The sequence below is a fragment of the Dinoponera quadriceps genome, unplaced genomic scaffold (genome assembly GCF_001313825.1).
Source record: "Dinoponera quadriceps isolate SergipeBrazil2010 unplaced genomic scaffold, ASM131382v1 scaffold227, whole genome shotgun sequence".
NCBI classification, from domain to species: domain Eukaryota; kingdom Metazoa; phylum Arthropoda; class Insecta; order Hymenoptera; family Formicidae; genus Dinoponera; species Dinoponera quadriceps.
In genome coordinates this window covers 138,481-165,371 of record NW_014554456.1, presented here as the reverse complement: position 1 = coordinate 165,371, position 26,891 = coordinate 138,481, and the positions used below count along the sequence as shown (strand labels likewise).

The following is a 26,891-nucleotide window of genomic DNA, read 5'->3' as shown; positions in this document are numbered from 1 at the left end:
GGGGAGGGGGGGGGGGAGGAGGCGACATGCAAATGAGTATTAAACGCTTTTCTTACACGCTCGTGCGTACAACGCACGGCTCGATCGACTACGGTTTCTCCCTCGCGCGTTTCAGCGACGAAGAAAGGAAAGGCGGGCGCGGGGAACACCCGACGAGAGTTCCAGGAGGAGTGAGAGGAGGGCGGGGTGGGGATGAGGGGAGACGGCGTTTCTTCTCTTCCTCTCCAACAATGGGTGGCATTATGTTACCGGCGCGTTATTATGCGCATAATGCGCCCAGGTATCGCGATACGCGCACGAAATACGACGTACCCACCGCCTTTGTTGAGGCCCCACGGCGGTGTCGTAAAAAAAAAATGAAAACGTCCCCGACCCGACCGCATTTGGAAGGCGAAGAGAAAACGGGAGAAGAGGAGGAGGCGGCTCGACGACGAGAGTGACAGTAAAAAGGGGGGAGGGGGGAGACCGGGGGGGGGATGCAGGATGCCGACGAAATGCAACCGCGCGAGCCGTCGTGACGAAACGCGTGTGTCCTTCTCGCGCGTGTCTCTCTCTCTCTCTCTCTCTCTCCTTTTCTGTCTCGCCTTTTCTTTCTCGTACGCCACGACAACTGGGCGAGCGTGCGCGAAGATGGGAGTGTTGCGACCTTTAACCACCGTGGATGCGGCTAATTACCATTCGCCGGATGCATTTTGCGGAATTTGCGAATTATTTCACTATAAGAGGAAATCAGTGAACATCGGGAAACACGAATTTTCTCCAGCAAGCGAATCCCGACGGGGAGGAAAATTTATCCCGAGGACCGATTCACTCGGCGACATTTTTCCCCGTCGCGGTGAGAAAACTGTTTCCGTTCTAATTGCGAATAATTTGCACATTTTTTCCTGCCGACTAAATTTTGTCGATGCTTCGACGATGGTTTCACCGCGAATTATTGCTCTCCGTATGAGAATCTTGTCCATTGAGAGAGAGAGAGAGAGAGAGAGAGAGAATCGAAACCACACGGAGGAAACAAATTTTGCTGGAACAGTGAATGTAAAATGTTTGTCGATACAGTGAGAGCGAGAAGAAATTTATTTAGACGGTAAAAAATGTGTTTAAACGACAGCAGAAGGATTAGTTAAGATTATTAATTGTCCACAACATCCATGAAATAGCGATTAATACTCTCGACAAATCTTCCTGCTGTCCGGACAAATTTTTTCCCGCCCAAAACAAATTTCTTTCCGCCGTCACTATGACGAAACACTTGCTGTTCTAGAAAAATGTCTTCTCTCCGTGCGCGACCGCGTCGAGTGTCCGTCGATCGAAGGTCGGCCTGATGGTTTCGCCGTTGATCGATCTTCCAGATGAAGAACCCCGCTGTCTTATCCTCTCACGTTGCATCGCGAAGAGAACCGGCAGTCTCGTAACGAGCGTTGCGTTTAGCGAAGGCGGACTTGAAATGAGATAGATTGATATCGTCGGCAATGAGCTCTCGATGAAGCCGGACGACCGTACGGACAGACAGACCGTTCAGACAGACCGAAAGAATAAGAGTGCGTGCGAGTCGAGGGAGCAGCGCGAGAGCAGAAGAAGCGATATATACGGATCGCTGGACAGCATATGGCGCATGAATATTGATAAAGCATAAAACACATCCGTGATAACGGTAACGTTGACTCGATCGTAATGGATAAATCAATATTTACGGTATACACGTATGTACAGTGTGTTCCCTAACTGATCTCAGCTCCCGTGATATGTAAAACGGAGTGGAGCTGGGCGGAAAAGTAAACTACACCGTTTTGCAAATAACACAAATTTTCGAGCAATCAATGATTAAAAATCGCCACCTCTAGAGGCTTCTTTAATTAATAACTCAACGATTTGCGGTGCTATCCGTAAAGTGAGGGACTTTCTTGTTCCGAACAGTCTATAAGTGTATGACAACTGTACATAACACTCTGTATATAACTGCTCTGAAGACAAAAAGTTCTTCACCATTTTGCGATTAACACGCCAACTTTTTGAGTGATTAATTAGAGAAGCCTCTATAAACGACTATTTTCAATCATTGATCACTCGAAATTTTGCGCGTTATTTGCAAAATGGTATAGGATACTTTTCTGCTTAGTTCCACCCGTTTTAATTGCACATCACGGGAACTGACATTAGTTTGGGACACCCTGTATATGGTAATGTATGTATATAATGGATGCGATGGACACGTACACGTATTAGCTCTTCTACTAATGTGCCTTATCGTGACATGAACGTCTCCCCGTGTACCGTTTTATATTATAATTCTTTCTCTTCGTTAAGCCCTTCTAATACTATGCACTTTTTTCAAGCACAATCTGCAATTTTGCTTTATCACAAAATACAGCAGAATAAGAGCCGCCTTATCGCAAAATTATCATTCCGCTAATTCCGCGACATTTTTTCGGTTTCTGATTCCAAGGATAGAAAAGTTCGTAAAAAAAAAAAATTCATGCGTGTTCGGTTAAAACCTGCTACATTGACTATTTTTTTTCTTTTTCATAAAGAAGATAAGAAATAAACAAAGTCCGCTGGGGATTGGGAGACGATTTTTTCGAGTTTTAAAACTATAAATTTCGTGAAATAACTGATACGTCAACACATTCCATGATCAACCGATTTTACGTGACTTGTCGTAATATTAATCATATAACTGTTACAATATTAACGTTATAATATAATTTGTCATCCAGGTTACGTGAGTAATCTATATTGTTGCATCACGATTCATTTCATCTGCCAAGTAACGTGTATTTTACAACAAGATCCCACAATTATCTCCTTTGTAGAATCAAAATGTCAAACGGACAACAAGCGTGCGAATAGAAAACACGTTAATAATTAAGTTATTATATTAACACGATATATCGTATTCTCTCTGCGAAGGTTCGAAAAGAAAAAGCTTATATATACATTATACATACACACACACACACACACACTGTATCGGAACCGTCATCACATCGGCAAGCGAGGCTGAGAGAGGGTCGATGGAGAGTCGCAATTAAACGGCTAACGAACAGCTTGTACGCAGACGCGTATCTGACGGCGGCCGTAATACTCCGAGACAACGAAGAAACGGGACGCGAGATTATGCTGGCGGAACCCGTTGATGCACAACTTCGCCGAGGGAGCGGACGAGCTTGAAGAAACGAACGGGGACGACGCGGGGATGCGGACAATGGACATCGGACGTGGTGTGCGATCGACGGCAACGCGCTCGCTCGCGCAAAAAGGCGCAAAAAGGCGCAGCGGTACCCATCTGATCGCGCGCGCGAAAAGCGAAGGCTTCCCCGTTTTTCACCCGTTGTGCGGTATAGGAAGCAGTTATGCATTCGCTATTACGCGCCGAGCGGAAGCACTGTGGGCTACGAGTGTATTACACGTGGTGGGTTCGGTGGCCGAGGCGCCGCGAGAGAGCTTCTCCTGCGAGTCCAGTGTTTACCGATATTTAGATAAAATTATCTAAACAATATCTACAGATGGTATAATCTAGATAATGTCATCTAGACGGTATTATCTAATTAATAAAATTATCTTTATCAAGACGGAAGAGATGCAAAATATCGTCATCTTGGATAAAAAAAACATGTTATCTCATCTAAAAATTATCTGAAATGATGTTGCGGTCCACATTCTGAACTCACTTTTCGATCAAATGAATGAAATAATATGGACCTATGCGTTAAGCCCGTATCAGACTAGGGATTGGAGATTAGATTTCAACGAATCAACAAATTTCTATTTTGTCTCCTTTGGTCTGTCCTTTTTAGCTGCGCCAGTTCAGCAGTGCAACTAAAAAGAACAGACCATTTGTTTCAATTGATCGATCCACTTTAAGCCCGTGTCAAACTATCAACTGTGAGTGAGCAGAATGATTATTTGTCTTTTTTGTTAGATCCTTAAATTTAGAGCGATTACGTTGACGAATTACTTAACTTTTGTGTAATTTTACAATCTGCATAATTCTTATTATACATTTTTATAAAGTCTCTTATGAAAACAATATTATATAAAAAATTATCTATACAATTAGCGCTACTTATCTTTCATCTAGATAGAAGCTACATCATCCTTATCTCGTCTAAGATGAATTTTTCAGATCTTCATCTCATCTTCATCTAGATGAATCTGAAGTCATCTAAGGCGAACACTGCAAGGAAAGGCGTGCGAAAGAGACGAGCGAAAAAAGCGAAAAGGGCACTTCGGAAGATTCCCCGTCCCTTTGTTCGCGTTACATTACGTTTTGCTGCTACCAGTCTTTTCTTTTGTGTGTTCGTTTCCTTATTAATTAATTAAGACGATCCCTCTCGAAGGAGCTCTCTAATTAGAGGGTTGCATCTCCTGCACGCGCGCAAGAACGGCCTTCGTTAACGCTCTCGCGGTATCGCTGCCTACATTTCTCTTTCGCTTCTTGTCTCGCATTCCCTTCTTCTCCTCCTCCTCCCTCCGCATTTCTGCGCGTTCCGCCACCGCGCACGCGAGGGAAATGCGTCGTAATGCGTTGCGATATCGCACGCGTATATGCGGATTTTATCGCTGTGGCTGCGAAAGGGGAACGTTTCTCGGCAATTCCGATAAACGAGCATCGCCGGGCTCTCATCGGCGGAGGGCGAGTCCTGCCCGGCTTTACAGTTATCCTGTTTCGCGCGCGTCTCATCTTAGATGAAACGAAGATGATTTGGCTTCTGATTTATCTAGATGAAAGATAAGTAGCGCCATTTATCTAGATAATTTTTTAGATGATATCGTTTCCGTGAGAGACTATAAAAACGTATAATAAGAATTATGCAGATTAATAATGTACAGAGAAAAAGCATAAAAAATCGTGACATGTACTATTTTGCTTTTTTAGGCTCTGAAATCACGTTGAAAATGCAAAATTAAAATTTACACGCGTGGATGCAAAGCAGCAACACTTCTTTAGCCAAATATATGACGGGTTCGAAATGACTATAAATTTTTTAAAATATCTACTTTTTAAGATGTCTCCGAGAATTGACGCTTCTGGAAATCCCAAAATCGACAGACCCATAATACCTTTAGAAAATTGTGAGAAAAATATAAAATGAAAGCTTTCGAATTACATTACGTTATTACGTTGCTACATCGTACGTTTACATATCCTATATATCCTTACATGCTATCTTAGATCTTATATAATTTTTAAAACTTAAAAAAAATTCCAATATATTGCTTCTTTATTATGTAGAAAGGGATCTCCTCTCAAATATAGCAAAATGACGTCAGAGGACATCATGTTGACGTTATACTGACGTTAATATGATGTCTTCCGGCATCACTCTGCTACTTAGGCTGACTTCTTCCTAACTATCTTAAACAAACAAGAAAAACAACTGATTAATGAGTGTACTCATTAATTACCTTCAAAAGGTCCGCTTAACTTAAAAGAAAAGATATACTTCATTTATCATAAAAGTTTGGAAACTTCTTTATATATTATATATAAAAAGATATTTTATTATATAAAAGAGAGATCTAGTGGCTTGTAGAATATACTATACTATACTATAGAGTATTATAGAGTGGATATTCCGTTTTGCCGCAGATGTGGATGTTTGGCCAGGATCGATCCATGATTTTCTGCGTTTAGGGTTGTCGAAATAGATCCACTTTTCATCCCCAGTTCTCGCTCAGCTCGTGTGGCAGCCATTTCTCTTCTTTCCGTATCTCCCTTATGCCATGCAAACGTCGGGATACTGTTGACTTATCAACATTGAGCTGTTCAGCCAATTCTTTAAGCGTTTGAGAAAAGTTTTCATCCGGCAAACTTTGCAATTCGGAATCTCCAAATTTTTTCGACTGACCTGGTAACTGCTTGCTGAGGGTCACAATCGTCACTTTTGAACAATTTGTCACGGTCCATTTTTAACGAGCTCGTTCGAGGCACTTGTCTCAACTAAATATGGCGTCTTTTGGTTGGAAGTTAGTGACACATAGTCACCTTTCAACGTGACATAAGCGACATCTGTCCGTACTAAAGTATAAAACATCTAGAGACACCTATAGCGGGTTTCAACCAGCAACCAGCTAATAGTATACAGACTATACTATATAGTATATAGTATTAGTACTATACTATACAATATATAAAAGTAGAAATTTGTGGTTTTGCGGGCAGCCGCGTGTCAGATCGCTGACACTCGTTTCATTAAGTGGAGCACAAATTCCAGGCGACTAATGTGGAAACTGGCGTGTGGAAACCGTTGGCTCGACGGGAGAATGAAATTCCGATTCCGATCGCGCGGCGATGCGTTTTATTTTCCCACTTTCTTTCGTCCGCGCCACAAACTGGACTTTATTGGGAGAAAGTGGAAACTTGGACGTTAATACTATACTACGCTATCGGCCTCGTCTAATTCGATCGGCAACTTCCGCCGTGGCTCGTCGTGGAATTTTCATCGAGCTTCCTGCGAGAAAGACACACGCTGACTGCTCGCCGACCGTGAATTCGTTTGCAAGTCGTCTTTATTTCCATCAGAGCAGCCGATAATTGACAGAGCATATAGTTGAGTATATATATGAGCGTTTATATTTATCACAGTGAATATTTTACTGTTACAGTGTACGGTATTATTACGGTGAATATTTTTCATTAGCGTTTGACAGACTGAATGCCTCGCGACGTGCATCGTGCGATGTGACACTACTGTGCTTTATTAAGAGAACCGAGAGATTTGAACGCGTGAAGAGCCGGTAAAATTCGTTATTTCAAGTATATATTGCTAACCATACATAATGGCAAAGTTGGAAGCACACGTTGAAATAAAACGTTGTAATTAGGGACGTGATTACGAGGGACATTTTGAGGTATTTGCCTCAAATTTGGAAGTACTACGCGATAGTGTATTGTTCCAAATTTAGAGATGCCTGCCTCGTGTTACCTTCGAATTCGAAATACGTGCCTCGAAATGTCCCTCGTGAATACGTGGTGGTTTTTATCTCAACGCGTACCTCCAGTTTTGCCGACGCAACGGTTGGCGATGCAGCTTACGAGGACGATAAATAAAAATTGGCGATAAAATTAATAATTCACAAAAAGGCCCCCCCCCAAAAAAAATGCGAAATGCAGGATTTTCTATTTTTCACATTTTTTTCGCGATACAGATTTCAGAGACCTGTGATACTTCGGTGATCGAAATCCCGGTGGTTACTCTCAGGATGAATTCGATCATTGGTTAAGTTTCCGCCTTACCATCGACGGAGATCAACTCAGCGACAATCAACGGACAACCCTCGCCGTTTCGTTCCCTTCCGAATTGTTATTCCTCGCTTCCCACTTCCCGGCTGTACGTTTTTCAAACGCACACGAAACTACCGTCCTCTTCATCACGCTCTTATCGCGCCCGGCTCCTCCTTCGCGTCCATTCAAACGTAACTGCTCCCCAACTGTGTGTTACTTTCGACAATTCGATTTTTTCACGATCATCACGAGCGACCACCAACTACCGTTACGCACGTGAAACGGTCACGGAGAGAGAGAGAGAGAGAGAGAAAGAGGACGGGTTGTCCTCCTCTCGGCAGGCACATATTGCGCTGAATCCACGCGGTGAATCCCTGAAAATACGATTAAGCACACTAACAGGGCCTCGGCGGAACGATACACCTGTCGTTTCAGCCGTTTCGGCGGCCCCACGGCTGGCTCGATTTGCGCCGGTGCGCTATTATACAGTTAGCCGTAACATCGGCATTCGATATTATCCCGAAGCCGCTATTCACCGGGTTATCCGCCGAGACGGATCCGAGAGGTGGTTGCGTATTATAACTCATTTATCTGGGACACTCGTCCGCCACATGACGCTCAAGATAGAGCCATCACTGTTCGTCCTTCCCGGAGAGCGCGAGATGAGGCTTACCGATGCGCCGGCGAACGACACCGAGCCGTTCGCAAAAATTCCGCGTTAAGCCTTTAATCATCTGCCGGACTAACGGGCTCCTCTACTTCCCTCTTCCTCCTCTTCCTCCTCCTCCTTCCCTCGTTCTCTCACTGTCTTTTTCTCGCTCTCCGCAAACGGAACACGCGGTCGATCACCTTCGCCATATATAAATCGCTCATAATCGCGAGAAACTGCGCGGGACCAGCATCGATTTTTCGAGCCGGGAGCGAGAAAACGGCGAGAATTGCGTTTATGAAACACCGTAGCTTCGAATCGAAAGGATGTATCGTGATGTTATTATTTATGATGTTGTACGAGGTCGAGGATGGATTTCGTTGTTTTCGTTTTAAACATTTCGCGGTGCCGACCGATTTAGCCGCTGACGAGGAAGAGGACGGGGGAGACTTTAGGATACACAGAGAAATATGTAGTGCGTTCGAGTAAATATTACACAGGACCACGAAATAAAAGACAGATCCTGTTCTTTGAAGTAGACCAGATGATTCTTATATATATATTTGGGCCTTAGACTCAGTTTCAGTACACCAAAATATATACAAGAAACAAATAGAGTTTCTTACAGAACAGAGCCTTCATTCCTTCATGGATTCATAAATTTAAACCTCCTTAACTGAGTAAACAAAAAATCGTACAGACAGTATCAAAAATTGATTTGAACGGTCTTTTATAGTATTCTCCAATGCCGTCTGCGAAATTAAGAAAGAAAATTTGCTTTCGTCGTAAATAAATCGTGAATATGAGCAAAAATGCTATTTTCCGCCCATTTATCACGTCGAGGATTTTGAGATATTCTAACCGGAAAACGGGACAAACACCATTTTTTGAGGTTTCTCTGTAGAGATAACAATGAAATGAAACGAGACACGTGAATTTCACCAACGCGATCATATTTAACATGGAAAAATCCAATCCGAAAACTATGCATTTCTTTTGAAGAGGAAAAATATTTTTTATTTTTCTATATTTCTATATTTTTTCTATATTTTTATATTTTTATATTTTCTATATTTGTTATTATTTACAGAAACAAATAACTTTACCGAATGTCACACTTTCATTTTCGTTAGGATCCGCCGTATTAGATTCGAATATTTCCCATTTTCGACTTCGGATTTGCAATCAACGCATCTCGCTTCGTTTCATTGTTATTTCAACTCGGAAATCTTGAAAAACGGCGTTTTCTCGCTTTGAGATATTTCCAAATCCTGACGCGATAGGCAAATTCTTCTCCTGATTTCAACTCAGCGCTCAGAAAAACATAAGGAATGGCTGATTTTGTCGAAAAAGGCGACCGTTGTATAATAGAAATTGTGTAATCGGAACGGGAGACGCGTAGCGAGAACCAAGTAGAGCCTGATCGCAGAGTTCGACATTTCATCAATTTTTTTCTTCTTTTTTTGGGGGGGGAGAAAGATTTATATCTCGTGTCGTCTTTCGCGCGAGCACGCGCTAACGATCGCTCCAATTGCGCCTCGCTATTTTCTGTTACGATTGAATCGGTCATCGCTTCATCTCTGCCAACTTAATTCTCTTTCCCCGTCGCTCATTTATTTGGAATATTGATTTGCGTCGTATTTCCCGATCAGGTCGAGTCGAATCTCACTGGGCAGTCGTCGCTGAGCGAGTTACGAATCAATATGAATGTATCGATACACATGCCTGGAGCGCCTCGGTGCGAAACAAACATCATCGATCTTCTGAACGGCGCCGGCATCGACAGGTAGCGTGAGAAAAATTCCTAACGATAACGCGCGATTCTCTCAATCATTTCGCGCGTCCGAACGCGCCAGACAGTATCGATATTGTTGGCGTTGGGTAGTACAGTATCGATACATAAGGAAATAAGGATTTCAGTCAGAAATACAGGGATCTCCCCCGCGCTTTATGGAGGAAAACGTTATTTTTCTGGGAGGAAATCCTGTTTCTCTATGTATCGATACTATTATATCGTTCAACTCGAGATACTGTATCGCCCAACTCCAGTGGAGCGTCACCGCGGTGACGTGTTCCGTGTAATTATTTCCATTCCACAGCCGACAATGCGGACCAGAGATAGGCGATACAGTATCGATATTTCATATATCGATACTTTGATCTCGATACATCAGAATTTTGTTGTCGATACTTTATGGTAACGATACTTCTCTGTATCTACACGCGACTTTTGAAAATCGAACTTCGATATTCGTCTATGTTGATCGTTCGTGAGCACGATTATTGTTTTCGACTTGACTGTTCCTTAATGGTCCATTAAAAAGCTTTAGCTTAATTAAGTATCAGCCATTAATTGTGATTTCAGTTCCCTCCGAAGGGTTTTATTTTCTAAAGCAGGTGAAATAATGACCGAAGAATGAAATATGTTGTTGAGCGATTATCTAAACCAATTATTATTTCTGTAATTACTCGATCTCGGTGATTTATAAATAGGCATTTATAAATACTTGACATTCTGAGCTGGCGGCATGTCTGTCATAGATTTGTTTCTGACATTTTGTGAATATTTACAGCCAAATTGTTCGAATTACGCTAGAAAATCCTTTTCTATCCTCCCTACTCGGCGGATTTAGCACCCTCGGACTATCATCCGTTTCCCAATGTGAAGAAACGACGAGGGAAAAAGATTTACATCGAATAATGAAGATTTACATCGATATGCCTTCTTCTTTCATCTCGGTCGTAAAGTTAAGCTGTTTTGCTGTGATCGCAAGAAACAAAATGAAACGACATTTTAAGTTAAAAGAAGTCGCGTATATTTGTTTGTATAATTTGTTGATCTATTAAAAATTCATTATGTAAAGCAGATGTCTCGATGCATTCACTTTACACATAAAAATGTCCCGTTCGTTAAATATCCACTGTAAGCTAACGTCCGATTAATCAACTTTCACTCTTGGAAAATAGTCTGATCCTTAATTTATACGTTACACGTGCGAAAAGATTCCCTTTACGATAAAGTTTTACGTAAAACACCCTTTCGTAATATTCTCTTAACCGTGCGAAGACCGTAGCATATTTACTTTAACTTTAGTTTCGACAAATCTACGCTATTTCCGGCGATTGCGGTTAATTCTAGGGAAAAGCAGCGATCGAATCAATTACGATACGGTATAAATCAACGAGCACTTACCTCGGAAAGGCGAGTCTGAGATCAGCGCGCAATTTATTTAACAGCTCGCTGACCGACGTGAACTGTCTCAAGGTCATCTCGCCGCTTCCGGATGCGTAACCGGAACTCGAACTGGTTGTCGACGGCAGGGTACCTTGAGAGTCCTGGACAGTGCCTAACGGCCGCCTTCCCCATCGTCTCAGCGCGATCGCGTAATCCTCTGCATTGTACGTGGGCGGTCTTAAGCGTTCCTGCGAACAGAATTATTTCACATATCGTACAGGATATATATGTTAAATAAATCGGAAAGTTCCGTCCATCTGGTGGCTAGCTATAGCTAAAATTGTCGGTAACTCTAATGTCTCAGCCAAGCTTAATCTTTTCAGTTTTACCATCTGTCAATAAAATTCAGTAAATAAAGGTATACGTTCGCATCAATAACATTGTTTCTTGCTGCATCGGGAATGTCGAAATTTAAGCCAAATGAGCGTGATTTTTACATTATAATATTGTTACAAATTCAAGGATATCGAATTTTTGTGGAAAGATAATATATTCTTGCTTATGCATGAAACAATGATTGCGTTAATTAGAATATATAAATCTTGAATTGATGCTGAATTTTTTTTCCGTGTAAGCGTTCTCAAATAGGGCAGGAATTATTGGCGCTCGCGTAAATAAAATATTCATGGCGGAAAATGGGACGATAATTCCGGTTTAATTTCACGGCGCTTCCGATCGTAAATCGATAGAATTATGGTGATTATCGCCTTTCTTGCTGTTCGTAAGTACTGAAGTGGAGGGCGAAGCTCGCGCGAGGACGTGTACCGTAATGAAACTCGGATCGATAATGAAAATCAGTCGTCCGTGCCGCTTTACTTGCGTTAATTTATAGATACGTAGATTTAGACGAACCTGAACGATTGTATAATTAAGATAGCAGGCACGCATCCTATATAAACAACAAATAAGTAGGTTTATACGTAACGACGCAGTGTACTAACTTGCATTAACATAATAATAATTCGTATTTTAACTCGTATTAATATTAATTATAATCATATTGTCTTTGTATTAATATAAACTTGTATTATTTAACATTAATTTGTACGAATATCATATATTATATGATTGAAAACACGCTTGTTGCATCGAGAGAAAAGATATTAAAAAAATAAAACATATTTATCGAATGAGTATATTAATAACATATTTACTTGAATTTAAATTCTTTTATTCAATGTTATTTACTTATTTATCCCTTATTTATTTTTCAAGTAGGATAAATAATTGTTTTGTGAAAAGCTACGGTTTTGAAAAAAATTTATATTTTTTATTTCACTGAGAGAAAAATATATTATTTTCGGGGACAATATCCTTTTTTTTTATTTTAACCACAAAAATAATAGTAGCAATACGTAAGGTTATTGTCACTAAAACCGTAATAACATTTATTAGAAAAATTAATAAAATAAATATACTGTCATTCAATGTCATTTTGCAAATAACACGCAGATTTTTTAGTTATTTATCAAACCCTCTATAAACAACCATTTTCAATCATTGATAACTCGAAATTTTGCGTGCTATTTATAAAATGGAGCACATAGGAACTTTTCCGCTCAGTTTCATCCGTTTTACTTGCACACTACAGGAATCGAGAACCGGGACACCCTGGTATAATCATATGTGGGCAAGTTTTATTTATGATTTTCTTTTCCCCAGAATACCACAAATCTTCGCTAATCGAAGATAAGTCATCAAATTCGTTCAACCTGAGAATACAATGAGAAATCGAAATTTCCATTTGGCAAAAATTAGGTTGACTTTCGTCTTCGACTCTGAGTAGATGTCTCAAAGTCAAACCAAGGTCACCATTATTATACGTCCCTCTCTTCACCGTACAACTTTTATCTGGTACGTTTCTCGTAAAATTTCACACCATTTGCCTGTTAAGATCAAAGTGAATCACCTTACAGAAACTTACGCAAGTGAACGCACTTTTCGACCGGGACAACAAGAACGCGTGCACAGTGCGCCGCATCTCTCTTTCTTGATTTTCAATGTTTCATCATCATCATCGTCGAATTCGCGATTCTTATCGGCCTGTGTGTTTCCTCGTTAATACGGCCCCGGCCGTTGTACTCCACGCGAACAAATTACGTGAAATTGATTTACTTTCATGCTTACGGTTTATGCAGAATGTATAAATTATCAAGTATTCCGCTATTGACGTACATGCGGAAGTGTGTGTATGAATTATTCAAATGAATCAATTACATTGAGAATCGTTCCCGTAAGCACACGTACGGTTCCCTCGCCCTCCCACACCCTTCCTTCTGCCGTTCTCTGTTTCAACGTAAGCGTAAGCTTATCAAACAACCGGAGCGGGTTAGTCGAGTTCGCCTTGAATACTGGTAGCAATAAACGATCGCCGGGGACTGTATATATCGAGAGCGATCGTCAATTAAAGCAGACCAAATGGAAGAATCTCGCGCTATCTGAATGTTATTCACAGTTTTCGCCAGTATCTAGATAAAATTATCTAAACAACCTTCTAGATAATTATATAGATAATCGAAATAAGTAATTCAATCATCTTTATCTTTGTGTTAATGGAAGAAATATATAATATATTAATTTTCTTCTTAGATAAAAAAATATGTTATCTCATCTAGAAATTATCTGAAATGATGTTATAGTATTATATTCTGAATTCACTTTTCGATAAAATAAATGAAATAATAGGGACCTATGCATTAAGCCAGTATCAGACTAGGGACTGGAGGTTAGATTTCAACGATTCAACAAATTTCGGTTTTGTCTCCTTTGGTCTGTTCTTTTTAGCTGCACTGTTGATCTGGTGTAATAAGTTAGAGCGAGACAGAATATACTTGTCTCATTCTAACTTATCGCATCAGTTCAGCAGTACAACTAAAAGGAACAGACCAATTGTTTCAATTGACCAATCCGCTTTAAGTCCATATCAAACTGTCGACTGTGAGTGAACAGTCAATGATTATCGGTCTTTTTCGTTAGATCCTTGAATTTAGAGCGATTACATTGATGAATTACTTAACTGTTGTGCAATTTTACGATCTGCGTAATTCTTATCAATTTTTATAAAATCTATGATGAAAACAATATCATCTGAGAAATTATCTAGATACGTAGCGCTACTGATCTTTCATTTAGATAAATCAAAAGCAAAATTGTCTTCATCTTGTTTAGGATGAATTTTTCGAATTTTCATCTCATCTTCATCTGGATAAATCTGAAATCATCTAAGGCAAACACTGTTTATACATATTCCGGTCTCATTCGCACGGCCGTTTCATACACAGGCGTTAGCGCGGAAATTACATATAATTATAATTATATGTGTGAAAAAGGAAAACACAAAGGAGACATGCGCTTTTAAGGCCAGGTTGTTTAACGATAACCGCGGGAGAAAGAAAAGTGGACAGGAAATCAGAAAATTTACGTATACGACGTGGCTGGACGAGTTCGGCTGCGGTTGCGCGTTTCTTCCACGCGGATCCATCGCATTGTCGGCGAAACCACAATAATAATCATGACATGCGACCGCGCACAGCATTTCACGAAATATCGGCCGCGACCGCAGGCGGTGTGTGTGTAAACAAAAAAAAAAGTCAAGGGCAAAAGAAAACGTCGAGCGACTCCGATGATTCAGAGATGCTATCTTTAGGTCTGCATTCTTTACAGCTGCATTGGGATAAACAATATTTGGTATATTCGTAACTATAATCGCACAAATGAAAGAATTGTGTTCGGGAGAACCGTTTTTCCAATGAACGTAATACATTTTAATACATTTTTTAAATTATTTTTACATTTCTTTTTTTAAGTAGTTCTTCCATCTAGACAAATATGAAGATGATCTATTTATTCATCTGGGTTATTATTTAGATAACTTTCTCTGGACACCGGCAAACATTGATTATATATTTAAGATTTATGTTACTGCGTTTGCGCTGGGAATCCTTTGGTTTCCTTCTCTTTCTCGCCAAGCGTCAAATATGCATCTACGTCATTGTAAGTGCGGACAGGTGCAAGTTGGAGCGAGTTATGAGGAACAGGTCTTTTGTTTCACTTCCATCCCCGGCGGTAAGAGAAGCGTTACTCGATGACAATTACAATTACGGCCGGTAGCATCGCTTGCTCACTAATTAGCCCGCACGCACGGGAGAGCTGATTAATCAACCGGCGCTCAACAATGTCGTGAAATCCCGACGAGCGAGACGACATTCCGACGATATATAATCATCTCATCGTTCGTATCGGCACTTTCGATAATCCGATAATCGACGATTTCGATAAGAGGCATCTTAGTCCTGTTTTTATCTTACGTATTCCGCGCGCAATTTAAGTGAAATCGCTTCTTTATTTCCCCGATTTTCCCGCAACGATGAAACAGACGTGGTAGCCGCGCGAGCGCGCGTGTGATTTCCATTTTCGTTCGTCGCTGCGATCGAGCGATTTCGATGCCGACACACCGAGTGTAAAATTCACGCGCGACTTTTACGCGCACGTCAAAGTGAAAATTCTCTGTGTGTGTGTGTGTGTGTGTGTTCACGATCAGGCAGGTACTGTCGATTTATCGGATTAATACACGCGATATGAATGGCGCGCTCCTCGATTAATCAAATCGGCCGTGAGTAATTGTGAATTATCGCTATCACAACAGGCGATTAATCAAACCGTCTGCGTAATGAATTCCGGATCGTCGCTCGTGCACGGATTGTCGCGACACGCGTAAAGAAGATGCTGAAAGTCGACGATGAACTTGATAAATGTCGATAACGCAGGGGCAACCTTTGAAATACCGCGTTACATAAACGCTGACGTAATCACGTTTTTGCTTTGATTTCTCGTACGTGTAGATCTAATGTCAATGTTGGAACGATGCAAGTGTGAATGCGATAAACGGTAGCGCGCTACTCTGTTTCCGCCACATCTGATGGAAAATCTAACGGAAAATTTAAGAAAAATATGTTTCCCAAAATTTTCTGTAAATTCTTCGTACTTTTTTAGACCTATAAATTTAATTAAGGATGTAATAGCAATAGTATTTATTTAAGAAAAAGCACTCTTTAATCACGAAAATAGGCCTAATTTCTACAAGAATATCAATGAAAAATATCCAATCGACGTTATATTAGAAGATAAATATAATATAATTTTCCGCAGCCGATACGCCGGGAACTTTGCGTAAAGAAGTGAGTATCTCGCCAGCGAAATTTTCACGTATGACACTCCCTTAATACTACGCAGGACCTCTCAGAAATGGCGATTGCCTCTTGCTGATGGTGTCGCAAATCGCGCTTACTGAATTGGCGATTGCGAACGAATATCCCCGATATCACAGGTATATCTGCAAAGGTATTGAAAGTATCTTCGATACTGCCAAGTGTCGCGGGAATACTCGCGCGTGTTACCGTATACGTGCGCGATCAAGTTGTACGCGGCTTGTGCCGTTAGCGACAAGGTCAAGGCGGAAAGTGACTTTGCTACTTCGGCTCGAAAGGCCAGCCAGCCAACCAGCCGGCCGTTCTCTTAATGTTCCATTTCTTGTCGCATGTCAACCGAGGAGCCGCTGTGATGGAGTTCTCACGAGCGTAGAGGAGCAAAAGGAGACCATCGTCCTCTTCGCCGCTCAATCTACCTCCTCTATACATTGACTCAAAGTTGGAAGATATGCGGTGTTTAGCCGGTATCTAGATAAGATTGTCGACACGATCTAGATAATCCAGATAAGATTATCAACATAATTCAGACGAATAAAAAAGATCATCTTTATCCTTCTCTAGATCGAACAAAATGTATTCATCTTCATCACAGGTCAGAAAAACATGTTATCTCGTCTGAAAGTAACCTAAAATGATATTCCTCGTAAAAACAATATAATCTAAAAAATGATTTAGATAATTGGCGCTACTTATCTTTCATCTAGATAAGCCAAGAGCAAAATCATCTGAATCTAAGATGCATTTCTCGGATTTTCATCCGATCTTCATCTAGATGAATCTGAAAATCATCTGAGGCGAACACTGAAGATATGCTAATCGAAAACATCCCAGCTCGCTCGCTCGCCGACGGAACGTGCCGTGGAACGGCGGTTTAACGCGCGACTTGAGTTACGTCATAAAGTTCTCCGCGGCCGTTTACACGCCCTGGCGGGGCCGACACGCGCGACACATCGTCTTCTTCCCCGTTTCTCTCATCTACACAACGTTACACCTCGCCGGCACACCGGTAATTTACTTAACGTTCGTTTCTACTTTACCTTTTCCGGCTGCGGTCCCCACGGCTTCACGACCAGCAGCTCTTCCTCCGCGTTCGGCGCCATATCCGACTCGCTGGAAAAAATCAGAAACGGAGAAACTGGTTATTAGGAGGCGGTGAAATCGGAAATCTCTTGGCTCGTGTGTGCGCGAGAAAAAAGAAAAGTCGAGCGAAGAGGACGGTGCCGGCGTTACGTAAATTTCCTCGCACGATCCACGCCGATCGAATTGAATAGAAATGAAATCGAATCGGGACGGTGCGATTATATATGATTTTAGACATCGAAAATCGGCAGTCGACTGATTGACAGGCTGGTGACATGGATGTGTAATTGCACGTTAAAAATAAGTCGCATAAAAATAATCAATCAGGATTGTGCAAATTATCTGGCACAATCCTGATTGATTATTTTTAAAGTAAATTTCATTAGAGTAAAATTGAATAAAAGTCAAGTCAGATCGGCAATCTGGCGTGGGAATTTAAACACCAAAATATAATTAACGTAGAAATGTTTGTGAGATGTAAGTGTAGTTTTGAACACTGAGAAGAAATCGGTAGATTCAAAAGAATCAAGTATCAGGTTTGCGCAAATTGTCTCGCACAAATTGCATTCGAGTAAAATTGAGTGAAAATCAAGTCGGATCGACAGTCTGACGTGGATTGGAATTTGAGTATCCAAATATAGTCAACGGTAAAAATTAACAAAATTGAAATATAATTGTATGAATAAGATAGAAATTCTTTCAACTACCGAAAGATTAAATTCTAAAGATTAAATTCTAACTCCGATGGAAGATTAAATAAGTGATTGATAATAATTCATGAAGATAATAATTAAATAATAAAACTAAATTAAGATAACAATTAACTTAATATTATAATTAACTTAATTAATTGTACATCAGTTTATTATAACATTAAGTTAATTATTATCGAGCAGGAAATTATTATCGAACAATAATAACACGTTTTACGTCAACTTTAAATGAGTCGTCGCATTTCGCTAAATTTCGATTTTGTTTCACGCAAATGATCGACTGAAATCAGGATTTCACCGAGAAAATTAGTGCGAAATCAGCTTTCGCGCCTGAAGGTGAGTGCTCGATTGGTGCTAAGAAAATTCGAATCGAAGTCGCTTCGAAGGAACTTTTATTACAATACTGAGGAAATACAAGTCTCCCGGAACGCAGCGACGCGCACGGACGCCGATGCGCGTTGTTTCCAATTAAAACGCACCTTCGTCATCGTCGGTCGCGAACCGTTGTGCTTAATTGGAGAAATCGTTCCGTTAAAAATTCCCTTATTCGTCCCCTCCCCCCCCCTCCTCATTCCCCCGCGGAATCGTCGCGCAATCGTCGGGCGATCGTCCGTGTCGCGCGGAACTATTCGCGCGGAATTCGCTTCGTGGTTTCAAACGGTACCTCACTCACGCGCGGTGCGTTCCAGCAGGACGCGGAAAGGCGATGGCTCGTCCAGAGAGACGACCAGCTCCGAGTACGTTACCGTAGCAGCTTCTAACTGGAGATTTTCATTTTGCCGGCCCGCCCGATTGTTCCGCACGCCGGGTTGGTTTCGAGTCCCGATCCGCGCGCGTGCTTCGACCGGCGGATCTTTTCCCGCGGAAACGCGCGCACGCGTCGTGCTGTTTTTGAAAAAAAAAAAAAAAACACGTTGGTAAGGTGAACGTCTTAATAATTAGTGACGGTGTGACCAATTAGTACGAGACGATCGCGTCTGTTTTTCTTAACAAGTTAACATAACTCGATATTTCGTGATTTATTTAAAAGAGAAATATATTTTCACTTTAAATTTTGTACAGGGTGTCCCAAACTAAACACTTGGTTCCCGTGGTGTGCAGGTAGAACGGGGTGGAACTGAGCGGGAAAGTTCTATTTTGCCATTTTGCAAATAACACGGGAATTTCGAGTAATCGATGATGATATCTCGATGAGATAGGGGAGAAGCCTATTTCTCTGGGAGAAATCCGTACTTCTTTATCGATAGTGTATCGGCCAGCTGTATCGCGAATGCAACGAATAGCCTTTGACCGATGACGACGCCTCGCACGGACACGGCTTCGCCGCGCGAAGTTCACGGCGGTTCTCGCGCGCGATAAAACGGACTTGGCGCGGACGGAGTCACTCACGCGGTTGTAATCGCGATTGTATTAGCGCCGAGCGGCTCTCCCGGCTCTGCTATCGCGCCACGGTGTTATTGCGTTTCGCACCTCTCTCTCGTCCCGCGTACGCAGATAATCTTATCCGCGTCCTGATAAAAGCTAAACTCGCTCTCGCACTCGCAATCGCTGGCATTTCACGGTCTGGTACAGCGCATAGCGCGATGATTCCACTTAAAGATGCCCGATGCAACTCTACCCTCGAGTATCGATACGCATCGCGGATGAAAGTATCGATATACAGGATGCATCGAACGTCTCGTATCGACGTGTATCGCGGATAAAAATATCGGTAGACAAGATTTATCGAACGTCTCCTGTAGATACGTGTCGTGAATGAATGTATCGATACACGAGATGTATCGACGTCTCGTATCGATATCATCAATGTCAACACTTGAATGGCATAAAAATATCGGATCAAAAGCAGCATTGAGAAAGTTACCGTGGAAAAATAACGGCGTTGCGAAAACTATCGAAAAAATTACTTTTGACGGTAATGGAGTTATAAATAACGCGTTACTTTTTATAAGCAACTCTGATCAAAAAATACCTATGTACACGTTATACGAATGTAATAATGCGAATGTATTTGTTAATGATATTGAAATAATCACGGTAAACTGATTTTCTAATTGAAAAAGAAAATGTGTTACATAAAATTTTATCCGTAAAATAAATTCTATTATTTTGTACATTATGAGAGGCGCGTAATAATAACTTTTAATTACTCTATAAATGCTCGCAATCTCGAGTCGTATCTTATTCTGAAAAAGTGAACTGTTAACGAGACCTTTGCGAAACGTCGGAAACAAATCCAAAAGAGACGTGGCGCTAATTCGACACGCCAAATCGAATATTTGTAAATGCCGATCGCTGATTAATCGAGGGATTATAAAAATAATAACTGATTTTAGGTAGTCACTTCTCAACTTATCTCTTTCTCCGATCATTATCTTATCTGCTTTACAAAATAGCATCTCGAAAGGAACCGGAGTCGTAATTAATAACTAATACTTAATTGTCGAAACTTTTCGATGAACCATCAGGAGACAATCGAATCGAAAAAATAATCGTCACCACGAGCGGCCAGCATGGAAGTATCGAAGTGTTCGATATTTGAGGGTCGTGTATCGAAAATTTCGAGTGGTAAAACTTCGATACGAAACATCAATACTTGGGCATCAAAGTTCCGATACTTGAAGTATACCTTGGCGTCAAAGTTTCCGATATTTGAGTATCGATACGTTGGCATTATAGTATCGTTATTGTATCGCCCGTCCCTAATTTCACCGAACACCGCGGAGGACACGGTGAGCACGGGTGCTCAGTTTTGTAGGTTAGCCGCGGTAATAATGGCAGTCACGATCCTGCCGCGGTCACGATCGTCTTACGATGATCGGCGTATCGATGGTAAACCGACCGGATCGGTAACGCGCGCGCCCGCCTGTAACATTTACGAGCTCCTCGCGACGTGACCTCGCGCGCGGCCTACCTCGCCGGCCAGCCACGGTCTGTTACCGTAATTCGATTTACAAAGAATATTATTTCACGATGGTGGCGCGCCATATCATAATCGGCGCGTGGAAAAGTGTGTGTCCGCCTACCCCGGTATCTCGGACGCGGAAACCCTCCCAGTTCGGCGAGATCTCGGCGCACGTCGAGAGAGAACCCGGGCTCGATTCTTGAATCTTCCGTCCGTACGCAGAAAGGAAATCTCGTTGTATCGGGCGTGCGAATTAATTCGACGCTTTTCTCCGTGAAATTCATCATGGTTTGTGTGCAAAAAGTCGCGGTAATTTGCCGTTAGAACAAGATAGTGTTCTCCTTACGTTTGTTAATTTGTTCTTACAGCGAATGCAATTTGTAAATTCAGCAAGTTAATTCGGCTAATGATAATTGGTATTTTTAACAAATCGATTCGCTTCGTAAGAGTTGACATTATATATAGGTATTTCGATTTATTTCGTTTGTATTACGTATTGTGATTCCATTGAAGAAGATCAAATATGATCGAAATGTTTGGATTTGACTTAAACATATGTGACGATCTAAGAAATTTTCTTTATTTATTTATGATAATACTGTATTAACCGTGCTTGGTTCTTCATCGCCTTATAAGGAGACAAAATCGAAATTTGTTGATTCACTGAAATCTAGTCTCCAATCCATCGTCTAATATGGGCTTAACGCGTAAGTCCATATTATTCCATTCATTTGATCGAGAAGTGAGTTCAGAATATGGATCGTAACATCATTCCAGATAATTTTTAGATAAGATTACGTTTTATTCTAAATCTAAGATGAAGATGACAACATTTTTCATCTCTCCCATCTAGATAAAGATGACCCGGTTCATCTAGACGATTATCTAGATAATTCCATCTAGATACCGGTGAACACTGGATTTATCGGCTTTTACGCGTTACGCACCCGGTATCGCGACGGACGCGAGGACGACGTCGCACGCGTGGACTTCCCTTGCGGAAGCGCGCCGCAGCACGAATGCGCGCATATCTGCGTGCGTGCGGTGCGCGCGGGAACGATCGAAACGCGCTCGTGCTCGGATGGAACGCGCGGTTGGAAAAGGTAGCCGCGCGCAGCGTAAGTGTACCCGCTCCGCCTCTCGCGGAGACAGCACTCTCAGCGCGAGGCATTGACCTGCGCGCGCGCGAGCGGGGTTAGTCACATATATGCACGCGTGTATCACCCGTGCATACCTAGGCGCGTTTACGCGCCGACTACGCCGTACGCAGCTCCGGGTACACACACACACACACACGTTCGCTGGAAGACGGACTTTAATTAGACGAAATCTAAATGCTTTGGACGATGAAAATGAACGAGACATCGCCGTCGTTCCATTTAACGAACTTATCCAGTGTTTGTCTTAGATGATTTTAGATTCATCCAGATGAAGGTGAGATGAAAATCCGAAAAGTTCATTTTAGATGTGATGTAGATGATTTTGCTTTTGACTTCTTTAAAGAAAAGATAAGATAAGTGACGCGGTTTATCTAGATAACCATTTTTATCTAGATGGTTTTTCTAGATTTATCTAGATAGTTTTTAGATTACATTACACATACACGTACGAATATATTGCGAGCCGCGGTGCTTTAATAGTGTTAAACGGCCCACGCTCCTTCTATATATTTTATGCAACCTCCCTCTCTCTCTCTCTTTCTTTCTCTCTTCGTGGCTACTGCCATGCGAATCCCTTCGACAACTTTTCACTGTATCCGCTACGGATTCAGGAGGTACTCGCGCGAACTCGTTGCAAACAAAAAAAAGAGCTGTAGATAGTTTCGAAAACGCGCGTTACGTTGAGGCAGCTGCCCTTTGATATATTTTTCTTTTTCTTTTCGTTTCCTCCGAAGGAGCAAGTCTCGCGAGAGATTTTCGGGGGGATACGTTCGTATGATGTAATTTACGGGGTGATAATTTCCAGAGGAAACATCCCCCTCGTCGCCGAACGATTACCAGGGCGGTAATGACGCGCGCGCTTCTCTTCTCGTCGTCGTCTTGCGGTGGACGAAGGAGGAGGAGTTCTCGAAGGCTCTCTTTAGAAAGAACCACCGAGAGTGGGAAGTGTGTGTATAGAGGGGCTCTCTCTCCGTTCATTGTCTGGAAAATTGATAGGTCTGCGGCGCGTAACGAGGCGCCGCGACTCGTTAAAGCGATTATTATTCCCCGTCTGGTCGACGGCATTACGTAACGATAAAAATGCATCTGGCGGTTCGCCTGACCGGCGAATCTCGACTCGTGATAACTGAATCAATTTGACTGAGTTCCACACCGCGAGTCGAGCCGAGGAAAACCCGTGAAATCCGCGATACCCGATTTCCCTTGCTGTCACGTTCGACGGAAAAGACTCCGATCGCTCAAATAAAACGCAGAAGCGTTTGACGAGTGACGCGCAAATCGGCGTTAAACACGTCGATTTACAAGATTGTTTCTTCTTTATGCCATAATAACCTTGAATAAATGTCATCCGTAACAATTATCGTAGACAAAATCTATTTAACCATTACTAACACTCATCGCGCCAAAATTTATCAGTCTTCGTCCTCATCAGTGCAAGCCCTAAGCCTTTGAAGCCTAAGAAATTGGCCAATCACAGTCGAACCGTAGAAGAAAAACCAATTATGATTGGTCGACATCTGAAATCTCACGCCTTAAATTCTCATTGCAGACCCCGCTTTGCCGGTCGGCAGCGGGCAGCGGCGGAGCGAAAGTTTCCACCCGACATTACATCCGGCTGCTGCACCGGGTTCTTTTTTTGCGAGCCCGCGGGCGAATACGCGAATAATACGCGAGAATACGCTTCTTTCGCGCGCGCGTGCGCGCGCGCGATCGCCGCGGAATCAGGTATAGGGAATCAGCTGCACTTCCGGGCACACATCGCGCACACCGTCGTCGGTTAGCATTCCATCGCGCGAGCGAGCCGGTGAACGAGTGAACGAACGAACGAACGTACGAACGCGACTCCCGGAACAGCTGCGAGAACGGCGGCGAGAAGAAAAAAAAAAAGTCCGGGGACTCACGTGGTACGTCCGCTAATGGTCGTCAAGATCGACGAGATCCCGAGGAGTCCTAAGACGACCGCCGGAACGAGGAGGCGCCGGCCTCCTCCTAGAAGAGAAGACGCTCTCCTCCTCTTCTCCCCCCCCCCCTCCACCTCGCTCATTCCGCGTGATATCTGATATTCGCGCGGCGAACACCGCTCTTCTCGACGGGAAGCATTACGAGCATCGTGATGCTTACAATGTCTTCCTTCTCCCCTTCCTCTGCCCCCCTCCCCCCCGTCCTCCTTCACCCGGTGACTCGCAATGACCCCGTGTCTCGCATTCAACTTCTCTCTCTCGTGTACTTCTTCGAGCGAGGCCGCCTATCCGCGACGCTCGATCCGATAGCGCTGCGCTGTGAGCGGCCGCGACCTCGGCGACTGCAGTTAAGGGCTCTTCCTGCCTTGTGAGGTCAGAAAAATCGCTTTTTTTTTCTCCGCATAATTTTCAAGCCTCAAGCGTGTGGATCGTTGTGTCAATGTTGTAATGTCGAATTCGGAAGATTAGTGGAGTTACGAGCATATTTGTAATTAACGGCACCGCTGCAAGCACGCAGGCGGCGCTATTTCGTTCTATTATCCTCTCGCCCGGGAAGTGAGTTCAGAACATGGACCATAACATCGTTTCAGATTATTTTTAGACGAGATAAAATGTTTTTTTTTTTTTATCTAAGACGCAGATGAATATATTTTGTATTTCTTCCATCTGGATAAAGATAAAGATGATTTATTTCTTCATCTGGATGATTATTTCGATAATTTTATCTAGATACCGGCAAACGCTGCCTGTAACCATTCTTTCTCACGAGGATTCGTAATAATCTCACATTCTGGTGTAACCCGCGATGAATAATGAATCGCCTGGGGAGTCTCGCTCGGGACTCCGTTAAGTGCGTTAAGTCGCGCGGCCACGTTTAGACCGTCGCGGGAAATAGCCGCTCGCTTCGCTGTATCACACGATCTTACATTATGTTTATTAGATAATCAATATGGAAATCAGCTCGCCTTCCCCCTCTCCACCCCTCCCCACTCTCCCTCTCTCTACTTCTCTCTCTCTCTGTCGAGCCCCAGTGCAGAGAGTCACGCTGGATTTCTTCCTAAATCGCTAAACATCAGACTATGGATTAGGAATTAGGATTGGGGATTGGGAATTGGAAATCAATCAATGATGTCACAGCAGCAGATCTGGATTGAGATCGTAAATTATTATCACACTATGGATTGAAATTGAAGAATCAGTTGGGATATCGGATCGGAACATCGACCGATTAACATTTTGCAGGCTGCTTTCGGGAATATAGAATTGGAATTTAGACTTCATTCTATTTTCTTGATATTCTCGCAATATGAACTAATAGTCGCCGAGTATGTCGATGGGTCTAGTATGGATTATGTAATATATTAAATGTATTGTGTACAAATGTCTTTACGAATAGGAAAATTCAATACATATGTCAAAACTTATTGATAAATGACACGTTCGAGAAAGATCGTATATATTCCTATCCGTGCGGGAAATTCATTGATAACTCGAGCACGTCGCCGTGAAACTAATTGGAAGCGTGATTATTTTCAATAGTATATATTTCTCATCTTTTATATCTGTTTGGACATACGGTTTTTTCTACGTTTTTTTCTTTCTCTGATATTATTAATAGCAAAAGAAGAATATTAATATTTCTTCGTTTAATGACACTTCGATTCATTTTTTTCTTTAATATGTCACTTTTATGCTTGTAAATCCAAGGTAACTCAGTCGCAATTTAGATCGCGATCTGGACAATGTGATTGAACAATCCTCAATTCCAAATCCGCAATCTCAATCCCTAATCCATAGTCTGATACGAGCTTAAAGCGGGGTCTACAATTTAAGGCTACATAAGACTCAAGAAATTGACCAATCACGGTCGAGTTATAGACGAAAAGTCAATCGTGATTGGTCAATTTCTTAAATATTACGCTTTAAATTCTCATTGCAGACCTTAAGCTTAAAGCAAGTCTCGCCGGTGACGGAAAGAATCATCCCTCGTATCCCTCTCGAGGACTCTCCCCATGACCCTCCCCTCCCCCCCTTCCCTTTCGATTTAGCCTCTCTACTGAATACGCGCTTCGCCTGCAGAAAAAACATCGTGAGAGAAAAAATAGCTGAGAGATGATCCCGATCAAGGAAGGAAAGAGAGAGAGAGAGAGAGAGAGAGAGAGAAAGAGAGGATTCGGGACACAACTGCACGGAGAAAGCAAATTTTGCTGGAACAACAAATGTTTGTCAATATAGTGGCAGCAGAAAAGAACATTTGTTTAGGCAGCAAAAATTTGTTTGGACAGCGGAAAGATGTTTATTAAGAGTATTAATCGTCCAAATATTCATCGGATAGCAGTTAACACATTAACGGAGGGCGATCTCGACGAAAGTATGCTAGGTAGCGCGGCGGCCGCCCGCCTCGTTTTTCGGCCTAGAGCGGGCGATATTTTGTGTGATCATAAAAACTTTAAGGTACAGTCGAGCTAAATTGTATTACTACGAATCCCGCCTTTAAGCCGCAGTCGAGATAAATCGTAGTACTACGACTCCCGCCCTTAATGTGTTAATATTCTTAACAAATCTTTCCGCTGTCCAGAACAATTTTTTGCTGTCAACAAATTTTTCTTTCGCTGTTACTATATTGACAGATATTTACTGTTCTAGCAAAATCTGTGTTCTCGGTGTAGGATCTCGAACGTGGCGGGAAAGCCACACACGCACGTGCATGCGTGTCTCGATTATAGGGAGCTCTCGGTCCTTAGTCTCGATTAGTC

At 42.2% G+C, this 26,891-nt stretch overlaps 1 protein-coding gene across 2 annotated transcripts in view; it reads right to left on the bottom strand.

Annotated features, from left to right (window-relative positions):
• LOC106750439 overlaps positions 1–26,891 on the bottom strand; it is an 80,134-nt gene that overhangs the window by 14,636 nt on the left and 38,607 nt on the right. For both annotated transcript variants that reach the window (XM_014630792.1, XM_014630803.1), the window contains 2 exons: positions 17,354–17,426; positions 11,068–11,297 (listed from right to left, as the gene is read on the bottom strand). In XM_014630792.1, the coding sequence (XP_014486278.1) occupies positions 11,068–11,297; positions 17,354–17,426 (303 nt within the window). The remainder of the gene's footprint in view (positions 1–11,067; positions 11,298–17,353; positions 17,427–26,891) is intronic.